Genomic DNA, 14,417 nt, shown 5'->3' on the forward strand with positions numbered 1-14,417 from the left:
TTCCTTCTTTTCCTCTCCCTTTCCTTCTTTTTCTCTGCTTCCTTCCCTCCCATATTCCTTCTTCCCCTTTCCTTCCTTCCTTCCCTCTTCTCTCTTCATTCTTTCCTTCTTTTTCTCGGCTTCCTTCCCTCCCATCTATTCCTTCTTCCCCTTTCCTTCCTTCTTTCCCTCTTCATTCTTTCCTTCTTTTATTCGGCTTCCTTCCCTTCCATCTATTCCTTCCTGATCTTTTCCTTCCTTCCTTCCTTCCCTTTTCTTTCCTTCTTTTCCTCTCCCTTCTTTTTCTCTGCTTCCTTTCTTCCCTCCCATCTATTTCTTCTTCTCCTTCTTCCCTTTTTCTTCCTTCCCTCTCCCCTCTTCATTCTTTCCTTCTTTTTCTCAGCTTCCTTCCCTTCCATCTATTCTTTCCCAATCTTTTCCTTCCTTCCTTCCTTCCCATCTATTCTTTCCTGATCTTTTCCTTCCTTCCTTCCTTCCTTCCTTCCTTCCTTCCTTCCTTCCTTCCTTCCCATCTATTCCTTCCTTCCATCCTTCGTTCCTCTCCCCCCCTCTTTCTCTCTCCCCCCCTCTCTCTCACATTTAGACAGCCACCCATCTCACTAAACAAGGCTCTGGCTGGCATACAATCAATAATGAAAACCACGTCCCAACTATCAAAACACTCTAAAATATGTAGATATCTAAACAAATTGTGTAAGCAAGGAAATAAAAAGAAGATTGCAGGCGGGGCACAAAAGATAAAAAGACAAGATGGGCCAAAAGGGGAGCAAAGGTTGGGAATGGTTTGGAGGCAAGGGGAAGCGGGGTGCTCTGGCTGAGGAATTCTGGGAGTTGAAGTCCAGAAGTCATCAAAGGGCCAAGTTTGAAGACCCCCCTGCGCCTAGTCTCTTTAGCAGGAAGGGATGCCAGGATTCGGGAGAAAAGATCTACAGCTTCCAGACGTGGCTGCATAATTCTTCCCCGCCTCCTCTGACTGTACTGGCACAACATCTGGAGATCTCCTTGAGGACTAGAATGCTGAGAGCATTCTTTTAAAAACTCTTGCCTTTTGCTAGCCTGTTCTTTAGCGCTGGCAGCTTTTTTACAAGGAGGGACGGAGAAGCAAAGGACGGCAGCATTGTCTTACTCTCCAGAGGGGGGTCAAAGGCGGAAATCTGGGGGAAAGCCGTTATCCAGATAAGCTACGTTTCTTGGCTAGTCAACCTGGTTCGTGACTGCCGTTTTGCAGGTGGGGGAAACAGCTGCTTCCAAGGAACAATAGCACGGCGAGGCAGAACTGGCCCAGCCATTTTCAATTTCAACCAAATTTTCAATTTCATGCTCAGTTGATCTCTTGCCAAAAAGCTCCAAACTCTTCCTGGCTGGTCTGTTTTGGCCAAGAATTGGCACCTTCCTTGATCACACATAGATCCCCTTGCTCGGATCCCGGGAGGACCAAGTTGCAGAAACTTCTAAGAAGCCACTGATTACCTGCTCAGGTTGAAAAAGGTCTCCCGACTCACCTGGGCTGTAATTTTGCCCGTTTTACGCCATCGGCCACAAGTAACAACATTCACAAGACCTGCAAAGCCAAACTCATCCTGGCTTAGTGTGCGAACCCATCTTTCACGACTCCCAAATAGTCTGGCTTCCAACATCCAGGCAATGTTGAATAAACAAACCCTTGAAATAAATCACCGGCAGCCAAAAGCTTACGACACGATTTATTGAATTTCTGCTCTGCTTTTCCACTCAAGCAAATACAGGTGAGAACCGCGGCCCTACGCTAAGCCATGAATTGCGGTTTAAAAACCACGATCGGGTTACGCTCCGTGCGTTAAGGGAGGACACGGCTGTTGAGGAGGCGAGGTAAACTCAGCCATTCCAGCGTTGTGAATTGTGGCTTAGCACCAGGCTGAGGAGGTTGATCGGGGCTCAAGGGGACAAACAATGGCCAATGCAGAGGGTGCCTCAACTTGCGATCAAAGTTTCTGTCGCTAAGCCAGACAGTTGTTAAGTCACTTTTGCTCCATTTTATGACCTTTCTTGCTACAGGTGTTAAGAGATTCACTCTGGTTGTTAACTTAGTCACACAATTGTTAAGCGGCTTCGCCATTGACTTTGCTTGTCAGGTCGCAAAAGGGGATCACGTGACCCCGGGACACTGCGACCGTCGTAAAGATGAGTCAGTTGCCAAGCGTCTGAATTTTGATCACGTGACCAAGTGTGGAAAACTACTAAGTCACTTTTTTCAGTGCCGTTGTAGCTGTGAACAGTCACTAAATGACCTATTGTAAGTGAAAGAGTGCCAGGATTGTATCCTTTCTTTCAGCCATCGGTGGAAAAACGAATCTGGCTCCTGAAATATCCCTCCACGGCGACACTCTTTGTGTTGAGAAAGTTTTGGGTGAGGCTGGAGTGTGTTGCAAAGACACACCTCGTTGCTGGAAGTGCTTACTCAGCGTTAAAGGTTGTAAAAACTGGGTGTGGGAAAGCGATGAGCGCATTTATTTGAGGCAGGCCAGCACCAGGCTACGAAATTCAGCTTCACTGTTCTTCGATCGCTTAGTGAGTCTCTTCTGGTGTCAATCAAGCGGGGGCAAATTGAGGATTTAACACCCCCCCCCCAGATTGGAGAGTCTCATTCCCACGTTCATTTTCCAAGCGGGAGGACCTCACAGGGGTTCGGAAATTCCAGGCGCGTCCGAGAAACAAAACGGGTTCGGACACAGCAAAGATTGAGGCAAACTAGATAGGCGATGTCACAAATCTATTTGTTCGCCACCCCAACAGCAAGCACGATCGGAGTAAAATATGGCAGCGTGCGGAAAGCAGCGTAATTTCCCCCCAAATGTAGGCAAAAAGGACAAAGTTTGGTAAGGTTTTCCCAAATCCGGGTAAACCCCGGTTTGCTAAATAACCGTCTTAGGTTGAATTCGCCCATCCCCGTACCCGAAATTAAACCGTTACAGAGTATGCTTTAAAGCAGTATTTTTCAGCCTTGGCAATATAAAAAGTGGGTGGACTCCTTGACTAAACTCCCAGAATTCCCCAGCCCCAGCATGCTTTAAGGTGTGTGAACTTCAAGTCCCAAAATCCCCCCCTGCGATTTTTTATTTTATTTTAGTAAACAAATTAAATAAAGTTAAATGGGAATTGAAGTCCAGATACCTTGAAGAATGCTGGCTGGAAAATTGTGGGAGTTGTAGTCAATTCAAAGCAAGCTGGCTGGGGCATTCTGGGAGTTGTAGTCTAGTTGTCTCAAAGTATGCTGGATGAGGAATTCTGGGAGTGGAAGTCCACACATCTTAAAGCAGACTGGCTGGGGATTTTGGGAGCTGAAGTCCACCCATCTTAGATGCTGGCTGGGGGATTCTGGGAGTTGAAGTCCCCCTATCTTAAAGCATGCTGGCTAGGGAATTCTGGGAGTTGAAGTCCCCCCATCTTAAAGCATGCTGGCTGGGGAATTCTGGGAGTTGAAGTCCCCCCATCTTAAAGCATTCTGGCTGGGGAATTCTGGGGGTTGAATTCCCCCCATCTTAAAGCATGCTGGATGGGGAATTCTGGGAGTTGAAGTCCAGAAGTCTGAAATGGGCAAAAACTGCCTATTCCCACCGCAGGAGATTAGGAGAAACCCAAGAAAATGTGAATTGGCCAATCCTGGTTTGTTGAAAGAGTCTTGGGGGGGGGGGGAAGCTATGAAACTCGACAGAGGGATTGTTAAGGTTCCCATGCATATTATCAGAGCAGCCTTTAGGACAACACTAAGAGACGCACACAGCAAGCGGGACAGGACCCAGCCTCTCCCCAGGACCGGGGGATCCATTTTCCCCAGTCCAGATTTATTTAAATATTGGGTCATAGAGTTCTCTTCCTGTAAGGCAGCGTCCTGGCTGCCGGCCCCATCACACAAAGAGAGCTTGGGTGAGTGCAGGATTCAGGCTTCATAAATTAAAATAATGTGTTTTCTCTCTCTATACAAGGCAATCCCATTCTGGCCAGGGTGGGCTCTCCGGCCCGGCAGAGACGTCCACCCCCGTTGTGGTACCTGGATGGGGGAAGCTGGTCTCACACCTCGATGCGGGGATCGGAGCCGTGTCCCTGCTTCTGCAACAGCTCCTCCTGTTTCATCTTAGGCTTCTCGGTGCGGGTGTGCCAGACGAGGACCTGAAAGAGAGAGACGGGGGTGGTGCTTCCTCACTGCCTGAGGATCGGTCTACAGGTAGTCCTCAATTTATGACCACTACTGGGGGGCAGAAGGGTCCGTTGATGAGCAAGGCGGTTAAGGGAGGTCCTTGGTGCTCTACAGTTGTTTTAAGGGAACCAGGTGGCCATTAACCGAATCCTGGCTTTCCCCAACTGATTTTGCCGGCTGGGGAGGCCGTCCTAACCTTGGTGCAGTTGTCCGCCTTCGGCTCCAGCTCCTCCATGGAGACCAGGGACTGCAGGAGGCTGCTCTCCAAGTAGCCGCGCTCGGCCAGCAAGTCGAAGCGAGCCTCCGGGTTGGCCAGGAGCAGCGACAGGGCTATGGCGAAGCCCGCCATGTCAACGGGGAAGGGCCTGTTGGGCTTCCACGCCGTGTAAAAGCCGGTCACTTTGCCCTTTTCCACCAGGGGCCGCTCGAAACGGAGGCCTCCCACCAGGCCAACAGGCCAGACCGAGACCCTCTTGGTGGAGCGGATCTGTCGGGAAGAGAAAATCAGCATAAGAACTTCAGCGCAACAGTCTTTGCCTCCTTCCTTAACCATAGTTTAACGATTAAACCATTAACTCTTCCCGACAGTGAGTTTGCCTCTTTTCTTTGCAGGATCCTGGACCCGCAACTGCTCTAAAGAGCCTTCTCAAACGCCTCGGCTTACAACCGTTCATTTAGCAACCGTTCAAAGTTACACTGGGCCTGAAAAAATTACGACCGGTGCTCACTCTTTTCTTTTTTTCTTTTTTTTGGGGGGGGGGTATAGATTTTATTAGTTTTTATAGGTTATGGGGTAAGGTAGGATCGGGGTTAGGGTTGGGGTTTTTCCCAAATAACATTTTCAATATTTAGCAAACAGCATAATGTCTGGGTACATGTATTTCACAATAATATATATATATTTAACTATAATAGATATAGTTAATTACCATAAACAATATGTTAATTCATCACTCAATAACCTTCTTACTAATATAAATTCAAAATTACAGATCACATTCCTTTCTCTCTGACTCGTTTTTCTAGCCATTGATTAAAAAATTTCCCACGTTCTAAAGCAGGGCTTTTCATCCTTTTCACCCATTGTACCACTTTTAGGATATGGCAATATCCGAGTACCACCAGTCGCCTAGCAAGGTGTCAAAAACTTGATGACCAAAACAAAAAAAAGGAAAAAACTGATAAAGTACAGGTAGTCCTTGATTTACAACAGTTCGATTAGTGACTGTTTGAAGTTACAATCGCACTGAAAAGAGTGCCCCCCCCAAGCCACAGCCGAGCAAGACACCTGCCTGCCCACCCAGCGGCGCTCTTCCTCCTGTCTGAGGTTTTCATTGTTGTGAGCATTTCTGTTGAGGATTGGCAGCGGGGGTGGGGTGGGAGGTGTTTGGTTTTTATTCCCCTCGTCTGCTGGGTGGTTGCAGCAGGTTTTGGTTACTTCACATGACCCTGGGACACTGCGACCGTCATAAATATGAATCAGTTGCCAAGCATCTGAATGTAATCACAAGACCCTAGAGATGCTGCAACATTCCAGCTGATCGGCGCTTCTTCTGCGCTCAGCAGAAGCACCAGGATCAGCTCTGAGCTCCAGCTGGAGCCTGGCGCTGATCCTGGCGCTTCCACTGAGTCCTGACAGCCCTGAAGAAGCGCCAATCAGCTGGAAAGCGGCACTGATCCTGGCGCTTCCACTGAGCCCTATGTAACTATGTAACGTTGAATATATACTAGTAAGAAGGCTTCTGAGCGATTAACTAACATATTGATCATATAGAAATTATTACTCATTGTTTTTTAAATACATGAACCCAGACAACATGCTGTTGGCTAAATATTAAGAATGTTATTTTAAAAAAAACCTAACCCTTACCCTAATCCTAATCCTATAAAAATTAATAAAATATACATATATATATAAAAAAAACGGGATACTTGGCAACCGGCATGTATTTATAACAATAGCCCTTAGACTTATATACCACTTTATAGTGCTTTACAGCCCTCTCTAAGCGGTTTACAGAGTCAGCCTATTTGCTGACCTCGTCAAAGAGGCGAAGGCTGTAGGTGTTGTCGTCATCCGCAAAGTACACCACGCCGGCGTCGGTCAGCTTGCGGTGCTGGCGCAGCCACTGCAGAGCCAGATTCCGCTGCTCCACGCCGCGCGGCTTCAGCCAGTTGGGGTCGGTCTCCTTCCGCTGGTGCTCCTTGGGGGTCTCGGCGTGGAGGTGGGTGAAAGGCAGCTTACTTTGGGCCAGCAACTCGGAGACCAGCTGGGTCCGGCTGGGCGAGTCCTCCACCACGATCCAGTGCAGGTTTTTGACGTGCATCAACGTCTGGGAGAGCCGGACCAGTTCGGCTTTCTGAACCAGCCTGCAAAGCGGGAAGGAGCGATCGAGCGGTTGTGTGAGATGCTTGGGTCAAACAACAGAGAGTGGGTTTTTTTCTTTTCTTTCTCTCCATCTTTCCTCTCTCCTCCCTCAATCCCTCCCTCTTTCCTTTCTCCCTCCCTCCCTTAAGCACTAGTCATTTGCTTAGAATGAGGACTCGAATCCTTCTTTCCTTCCTCTGTCCCTGTTTTCCTTCCTTCCTCCCTCCCCTCCCTCTTTCCTTCCTTCTCCCCTTTCTCCCTCCCTCCTCCATGTCTTCCTTCCTTCCTTCTATCCATACATACATCCTCCATTAAAACAGTAAATTAATAAGACAATCCTTACTGAAAACCACTATATACTCTGTCTGTCTATCTATCTTCCATTAAAACAGTAAATAAGACAATCCTTACTGAAAACCATTATATAATTCTGTCTGTCTGTCTCTCTCTCTCTCTCTCTTCCATTAAAACAGTAAATAAGACAATCCTTACTGAAAACCATTATATAATTGTCTGTCTGTCTGTCTGTCTATCTATCTATCTCTCTATCTATCTTCCATTAAAACAGTAAATAAGACAATCCTTACTGAAAACCATTATATAATTGTCTGTCTGTCTGTCTGTCTGTCTGTCTCTATCTTCCATTAAAACAGTAAATAAGACAATCCTTACTGAAAACCATTATATAATTGTCTGTCTGTCTGTCTGTCTCTCTCTCTCTATCTTCCATTAAAACAGTAAATAAGACAATCCTTACTGAAAACCATTATATAATTGTCTGTCTGTCTGTCTGTCTGTCTGTCTGTCTGTCTCTATCTTCCATTAAAACAGTAAATAAGACAATCCTTACTGAAAACCATTATATAATTGTCTGTCTGTCTGTCTGTCTCTCTCTCTATCTTCCATTAAAACAGTAAATAAGACAATCCTTACTGAAAACCATTATATAATTGTCTGTCTGTCTATCTATCTATCTATCTATCTTCCATTAAAACAGTAAATAAGGCAATCCTTACTGAAAACCATTATATAATAATTGTTCAAAAGATTTAAGAACAAAGCTAAACCAGGGAAGGAGAATGAGAGACGGAGGGACGCTGATACTAAGGGAGCCATCCCACGAGTTCACCTGTCCCCCGGAGTCCCCTGGCCTGCTGTCATAACCAAGGCTTGAGGGACCTTCGGAAGCTGAGGAGCGACGAGGCCAAACTCCTCTCTGAAGGGAGAAGATTCCACAATACTGGCAGAAATGATATCACTGGAGACCAGAAAAAGGAGCGAGAGGGCCAAACAATTCCAAGAGGACTGATTTCTGGAATAAGGCTCAACATCATCCTCTAGGAAGTTCCGTCACCTACCTGGCATAGGTGGGCGTGACTACATAGATGACCACCGGTGTCTCTTCTATCGGTCCCAGCACCTTTTCCAGGCCCTGCAGCCGCTTCACTTCTCTTTGCAACTGGGACAGTCGCTTCTCCTTGGCGTGGATGAGGTCGCTAGCAGCCTTCAGGTGTTCGCTGCAATCACAGGGCTGCCCTACAGCCAGACAAAAGGAATCCTGCAGTGTGAAGCCGCTCCATCGTCTCCTTTGCATTTCCCAAGTCTATACAGGTAATCCTTTTTTTCCCCTTTTATTATTTATTACAGCAACTAAGATAAACTAAGATCTATCAAAGCAGCTAAGATGATTAAGGGCCTGGAGACTAAAAAAATTATGAAGAACGGTTGCAGGAATTGGGTAGGGCCAGTCTAGAGAAAAGAAGGACCAGGAGGGACTTGATAGCTGCATTCCAGTATTTGAGGGGCTGCCACAAAGAAGAGGAGGGGGTCAACTTATTTTCCCAAGTACCAGAAAGGCAGGACAAGAAACAATGGATGGAATCTAAGCAAGGAGAGATCCAACCTAGAAATAAGGAAAAAATTCCTAATAATGAGAACAATTAACCGGTAGAAAAGCTTGCCTCCAGAAGTTGGAGGTTTTTAAAGAAAAGATTGGACAGCCGCTTGTCTGAAATGGTGTAGGGCAGTGGTTCTCAACCTTTTTAATGCCGCGACCCCAACCGGTCGTAAGTTGAGGACTAAGCCGGTCATAAGTCGAGGACTAAATCAGTCGTAAGTCAAGGACTACCCAACCGGTCGTAAGTCAAGGACTTTCCCTGCCCGGGAGCACCGCGCATGCGTGGTTCCGCCCCCTGCGCCGGCCGAGGTGTAGCTGGCAAGCGGCAGAGACGGAGCAGGCCGACCACCAGCTGGCCCAGCCCAAGGGAGGTAAGGCACCCGCCGGAAAAGGGGAAAAAATTGGCGGACAAAAAAAATGGCGGACAGCCTTGCTTGGCGACCCCCATGAAATGGTCGATCGACCCCAAATGGGGTCCCGACCCACAGGTTGAGAACCACTGGTGTAGGGTCTCCTGCTTGAGCAGGGGGTTGGACTAGAAAACCTCCAAGGTCCCTTCCGGCTCTATTCTGATTGAAATATTTATCCATCCATCCATCCGATTTATTTGCCGTCCATCTCACCATGGGGTTATTATTAAATTTATTTGCCCCTATCTCGTTTCAAAGCGACTCTGGACTTACAATCATTCGTTTAGCGATCATTTGAAATTACAATGGAACTAGGGACTTATGACCGATTTTCGCATTTATGACCGTGGTAGCATCTCCATGGGAAATTAAGGCACTTGGCAACAACTGCAGTAACTGACTTAACAAGGGTGACAAGCAAGGTTGTAAAAGGGGCAAAACTTGCTTAAGGATCATCTTGCTTGGCAATGAAAATTTTGGGCTCAGTTAGGTTGTAAGTCAGGGACTACCTCTACAAACCCAGACTTTTATCTATCCTGTTGGCAAGGAGAGAGACATTCTTGACCCCAATTCTGATACTCACCCAACTGCAGCAAGGCGTACATGAGGCCAGTCACAGACACCAGGAAATAGACGACAAAAACATTTTTTAATTTCACCTTCATGGCACAGCCTAAGGAAAAAGAGAGAGAAAGAGGCAAAATGCCATTTGTTAAAACCAGGTCTGGATATCGGCCTCCCATTTTACTACGGTTAACTCTGGGTGGTTGACATGAATAGAACTGTCATTATTCTATAACTGAATTTTTTTAACCCTAATTTTGAGGTTCATTTAAGGTATTTTTAATTTCTGTTACAATGATTGTGCACCATCCAATGCCCCTCTTTGAGGCATATGGTTAAGATATATGAAATATAAATGAATTTCTAGCTAAGGAAGCACCCTATCCTGCTTCTTGCTAAAAAATTTAAGCGCTTAATTTTCCATTTTTTTTCTCCCCCTGCTTAATGCTCTCCCATCTAACCTGCCACAGGGTTTCCCATAAAGGCCTACTGTGCTACTATAACTCCCATCATCCCCAGACCCGCTTTCCTTCATCCAGAACCTCACATCACACCCAGCCAACTCTTCCTACTGTACTATGAGGTAGCTCTTGCCTCACTCTGCACCTTCTCGGGAGAGACTACAACGCCCATCATCCTCCCACCCACCTCTTGCGTCCAAGAGTCAGGGTTGCTGCACTACAACACCCATCATCCCCTCCTCAGCCTCCAAGAGAGATGCGAAGCGGCTGTCCCCGGCCTGTCCACCTCTAAATGCACTGGCATAGAACCCATCATCCACCGCCTGACTTTGCGGGGGGGGGGAAATGCAGGTCAGAGTATCAAGGAGGGCGCCAGGTTGGGGAAAGCATCTCCCCTCTGTCGTTCCACCTATCTGCGCAGGCGCAGTTATGTCGCACCCCGAGGTTCCACCACGGCCCGGCCGCGGGAAGGACGGCGGGGAGACGGTGTAACACCGTTACCATGGCAACGGAGCCAAGGCCTAAGCTCACCGCTTGCGGTTGCCGCCTGCGAGGGCGAAGGAGGAAGTGGCGGCCTTTCTCCTCAGCTCGTCAAAGCCCTTCCATCTTATTTGGGGGTCCGCGCTTTCTTTCCCTCACCCTCCTGCTCGCCCGTCAGGCCACTTCCGGTCCGTCCGCTTTCGTACTCCTTCGGCGTCCGTCGCCATCCGGGATTCCCGGAGCAACAACTTCCGGCCTCATCGGTTTTCCTCAGAACACGCCCCGCCCACCTGTTCAAAAAGCATCTCAAAAGAATACCCGTCCATACATTTTGGGTTTGTGGGTGGGGCGCGAGAGGAGGGATTCAAAAAGAGGCGGGAAAAAAGGGGAGACGCGCGCAAGAGAGAGGCTGAGAAGACGAGCGGGCGGTGGTGGGGTGACAGAGGGGCACAGAAGAGAGAAGCGCACGAGAAGCCGAGCAGACGAGTGGGACGAATAGAGCGGCTAGGGGAACCGTGCAGCGGAGTGGCTGAGAGAAGCGCGAGAGAAGCCGAGCAGAGGAGTCGGTCGGATAGAGCGGCCAGGGGAGCCGACCAGCGAGTGGCTGAGAGAGAGAGGCATCTCAACAGAAAGGGATGGAGCCCAGCAGGGCGGGATGAAGCAGAGCTGAAGAAGCTTCTTGGATGAGAAGCGAAACGTCTTCAAAGGAAAACAAGAAAGTTCAGTTGCCTCCTGGAAAAAAGACACATCTTGCCAGGCAGCTTACACAACCACCCTGTTAGGCTCTACTTAAGTGTATTAAAAGAGAAAGAGGCACCCTGAACTCATGAAAGCAGTGGGAGAAAGAGGAGCCATAGGAGAGGTCAAGAAAAACCAGAGTTGTCTCTAGATCAGGGGTGGACTTCAACTCCCAGAATTCCTCAGCCAGCCTCCATTTTGTTTATTAGATTTAAGACAGGGTTCTTTAAACTCAGCCCTTTTATGACTTGTGGACTTTTGCTTTGTTTTGTTGTATGTGTGTGTTACGTATGTGTACACTTTTGAGAGCAACAGAATTTCATATTTAATGGGTGCCAGTGTGCCCATAGTAAAAAATGACAAAGGTTATCTATCTATCTATCTATCTATCTATCTAATTAATCATCCTATCATTCTAAATCTATCATTCTATCAATCGTTCTATCTGTATATTCTATCAGTCTATCGTTATATTCTGTATCATTCTACCTATATCAATCCATCAATCTCTATCATTCTATCTAAATATCTATCATTCTATCTATACATACACATACATATTCTATCAGTCTATCGTTACTATATCATTCTACCTATATCAATCCATCAATCTCTATCAATCATTCTATCTAAATATCTATCATTCTACACACACACACACACACACACACCAGTGGTGGGATTCAGCTGGTTGCACCACTTCGGCAGAACCAGCAGCTAATTTTTTTGTTGCCCAGGCCCAGAATGGATTTCCAGAAGCAGCATCCACACAAAGAACCAGTTGTTTACATACTTGAATCCTAACACTGACACACACACATATACACACACATACATATCTATATGTACACTTTGAAAGGAAGCAACTAAATTTCATTTTTAATGTCTGCCCTTGTGCCCACAGGAAAAAAACGACAATAAAGGTTATCTAATCTATATCCATCATTCTATCGATCTATTTTATCTATAATTGTGGAGGAGAGGGGGGGATACTAGTGGCCCTTTTGGGAGAAGGGCTACAAAAAGAATGAAAATGTTTTTTAAAACAAATCTTTAAAAAGGATTGCTCGCTACGATTTCACTGGAAGGTAACCTCCCACCCTAATGGAATAGCAATAGGAATAAATTCTCAAGGAAAGACCATTGCAGCAAAGGTTTTTTTTTTTAAGAGAATAAAGTTTAAATTTTAAAAAGCGCCTTAGCTTCCTTGAAATCGCCTTCTCTTAAAGAAGGAATGAAAATGAATTTTTAAAAACTCTTTAAAAAGGATTGCTCACTTACTATGATTTCATAGGAAAGTAACTAGTGTAATAGTAATAGCAATAAGTTCTCAAAGGAAGACCATTGTAAAGTGTTTTGGGGTTTTTTTGCTTCCTTTCCCAGCAAAATCTGGTATTTCTGACCAAACAGCCTTGATTGCCAGAAAAAGCAGCGTTTGATCCATTTTTCTTTTAACATAAAAGTAGCCTCCAGATTAGCTGAAATCACAACGGCGAGACTTTACGGCATTTTTATTTTTCATTCTCCATCTTTTTATCAAAACACTCAAGTCGGTAAAAGATTTACCTGCGGATGTCATGGCAATCAGGAAGGGATAAAAAAAGATTTTGGTGTGTGTGTTACGAAGGAATTTTTTTTCCCTAAAAGCCCTGCTCTGTGCCTATTTTTTCTTTTTTTGCCCGTAAACATGTAAAGGGAGAAACCCGCCAGAATCAGGAATGTTAAATCCACACAGACACCTAGGGATAATAAAAAAAACCCACAAAACGAAAGCTTTTGGGTTGTAGACAGGAGCGAAGCCCGGAGGCAGGAATGGGAGAAAGGAGGCAGAGCAGCTACAAGGAAAACCAAAAAAAAAATTCTAGCCCCTCTCCCAGGAAGATGGACCCCCTGCTTTTCTGTTTCCTGCAAGGAAGAGGGTGCTTCTACAGCAGCTCATGCCACCCCCCCATCTTTCCTTGATCCCTGTGCAGGATTAGTCATTTCCACTTGCTCACAAGTCTAAGCCTGGTTCCTAACAAACAACACCCCCCCCTTTTTTATCTTCACATGATCTGTCTGATCTGCCCTCCCCACCAAAAATAAAAATAGCCATAAATAGAAGCGACAGTGATTCACTGACACCTAGGTTGCCTCCCTCCCTTAGAAACAGAGGTAACCCCTCTCTGGAAAAAAAAAGGGAGGGGGATTTAGCAGGGGGATCCTCTTGGGAAGGGCAGGGATTAGGCCGACATTCTGTGGTCTGGCTGCGTGCACAAGCTCTTGCAAACTGCAAGGGGTTTAAATACGGGGATGGTGGAGAAAAACAAAAAGTTTTAGTACGTTCACCATCAATTGGACTGCTGTTTGGGTTTCCCCCCCCCCCCCATAATTGGTCCAGGAACTGATTGAAAACTTCAGCCAGAATAAGTGGGCAGAGATGAGGGGAAAATGGGGGGTGGGGCAGAGAGCCAGAACCACCAGCTTTGGAAAGAGGCAAGCCAGATTTGCATTATCCAGAAAAATAATGGGGAAGGGGAGATAGGTGGGAGGGGCGGGGGGTGTGGGCCCCCAGCCCCCAGAGGGAAAACGAGTTGCAATCCAGCGTCTCCAGGAGAGTCCTCCATTTTACAGCAAATATTGCTAAAAGTTGGAGGGAGGGAGGAATACAGACACCGGGGAGACAGGAAGGGAGGGAAGAGGGAAGGGAAGAAGGAAGGAAGGAAGAAGAGACGGAAGGAGGAAGGAAAAAGATGGGAGTGGAGAAAGGAAAGGGAGGGAAGAAGGGAAAAAAGGGCAGGGAGGAAGGGACGAAGAAAGGAAGGAAAGGAGGAAGAAAGGAAGGAATAGAGGGAAGAAGAGAAGGGCAAAAGGAAGGGAAGAGGAAAGGAGGAAGAAAGGAAGGAATAGAGGGAAGAAGAGAAGGGAAAAAGGAAGAGAAGAGGAAAGGAGGAAGAAAGGAAGGAAGGGAGGGAAAAGAAGGGAAAGAGGAAGGAATAGAGGGAAAAAGGGGGGAAAGGAAGGAAAGAGGAAAGGAAGGAATAGAGGGAAGGAAAAAGGGGAGAGAGCGGAAAGGAAGGAAGGAAGGAAGGAAAGAGAGGAAGAGAAGGATAACAAGAGCAGAGGAAAGGAAAGGAAAGATATCCCTCTTCCTTCTCATGCCTTCTGAACTTGGGACACTGGACCATAGATACAGTGGCAGTAGGGCGCGTCCAGATCTACCTGCCCCATGGATCGGGAATAGGATCCTGACCTAGAGCTCTTCGACTCCCACCCCAGCCCCGCCCCTCCACACATCCCCCTGCCCCTCTGCCCAGCTAATTCTTGTCTCCCCCGCCCCCCGCCA

At 46.8% G+C, this 14,417-nt stretch overlaps 1 protein-coding gene across 1 annotated transcript; it reads right to left on the bottom strand.

The window, feature by feature from the left end:
- Positions 1-3,930: 3,930 nt before the first annotated feature.
- B3GAT3 (beta-1,3-glucuronyltransferase 3) lies at positions 3,931-9,514 on the bottom strand. Its single transcript, XM_015821499.2, has 5 exons — positions 9,433-9,514; positions 7,901-8,078; positions 6,214-6,544; positions 4,371-4,661; positions 3,931-4,146 (listed from the first exon to the last, which is right to left on the bottom strand). The coding sequence occupies exons 1-5, from the start codon at positions 9,512-9,514 to the stop codon at positions 4,048-4,050; spliced, it is 981 nt and encodes a 326-aa protein (XP_015676985.1). The 3' UTR covers positions 3,931-4,047.
- Positions 9,515-14,417: the final 4,903 nt, after the last annotated feature.

This window comes from Protobothrops mucrosquamatus, unplaced genomic scaffold (genome assembly GCF_001527695.2).
Source record: "Protobothrops mucrosquamatus isolate PMUCROS unplaced genomic scaffold, P.Mucros_1.0 scaffold1339, whole genome shotgun sequence".
Classification (NCBI taxonomy): Eukaryota; Metazoa; Chordata; class Lepidosauria; order Squamata; family Viperidae; genus Protobothrops; species Protobothrops mucrosquamatus.

Coding starts and splice junctions, on each gene's coding strand:
- B3GAT3 (XM_015821499.2), bottom strand. CDS start 9,514: ATGAAGGTGAAATTAAAAAATGTTTTTGTCGTCTATTTCCTGGTGTCT. Junction 8,079..9,432: donor GTACGCCTTGCTGCAGTTGG/GTGAGTATCAGA, acceptor GTCTGGCTGTAG/GGCAGCCCTGTGATTGCAGC. Junction 6,545..7,900: donor GTCACGCCCACCTATGCCAG/GTAGGTGACGGA, acceptor CCCGCTTTGCAG/GCTGGTTCAGAAAGCCGAAC.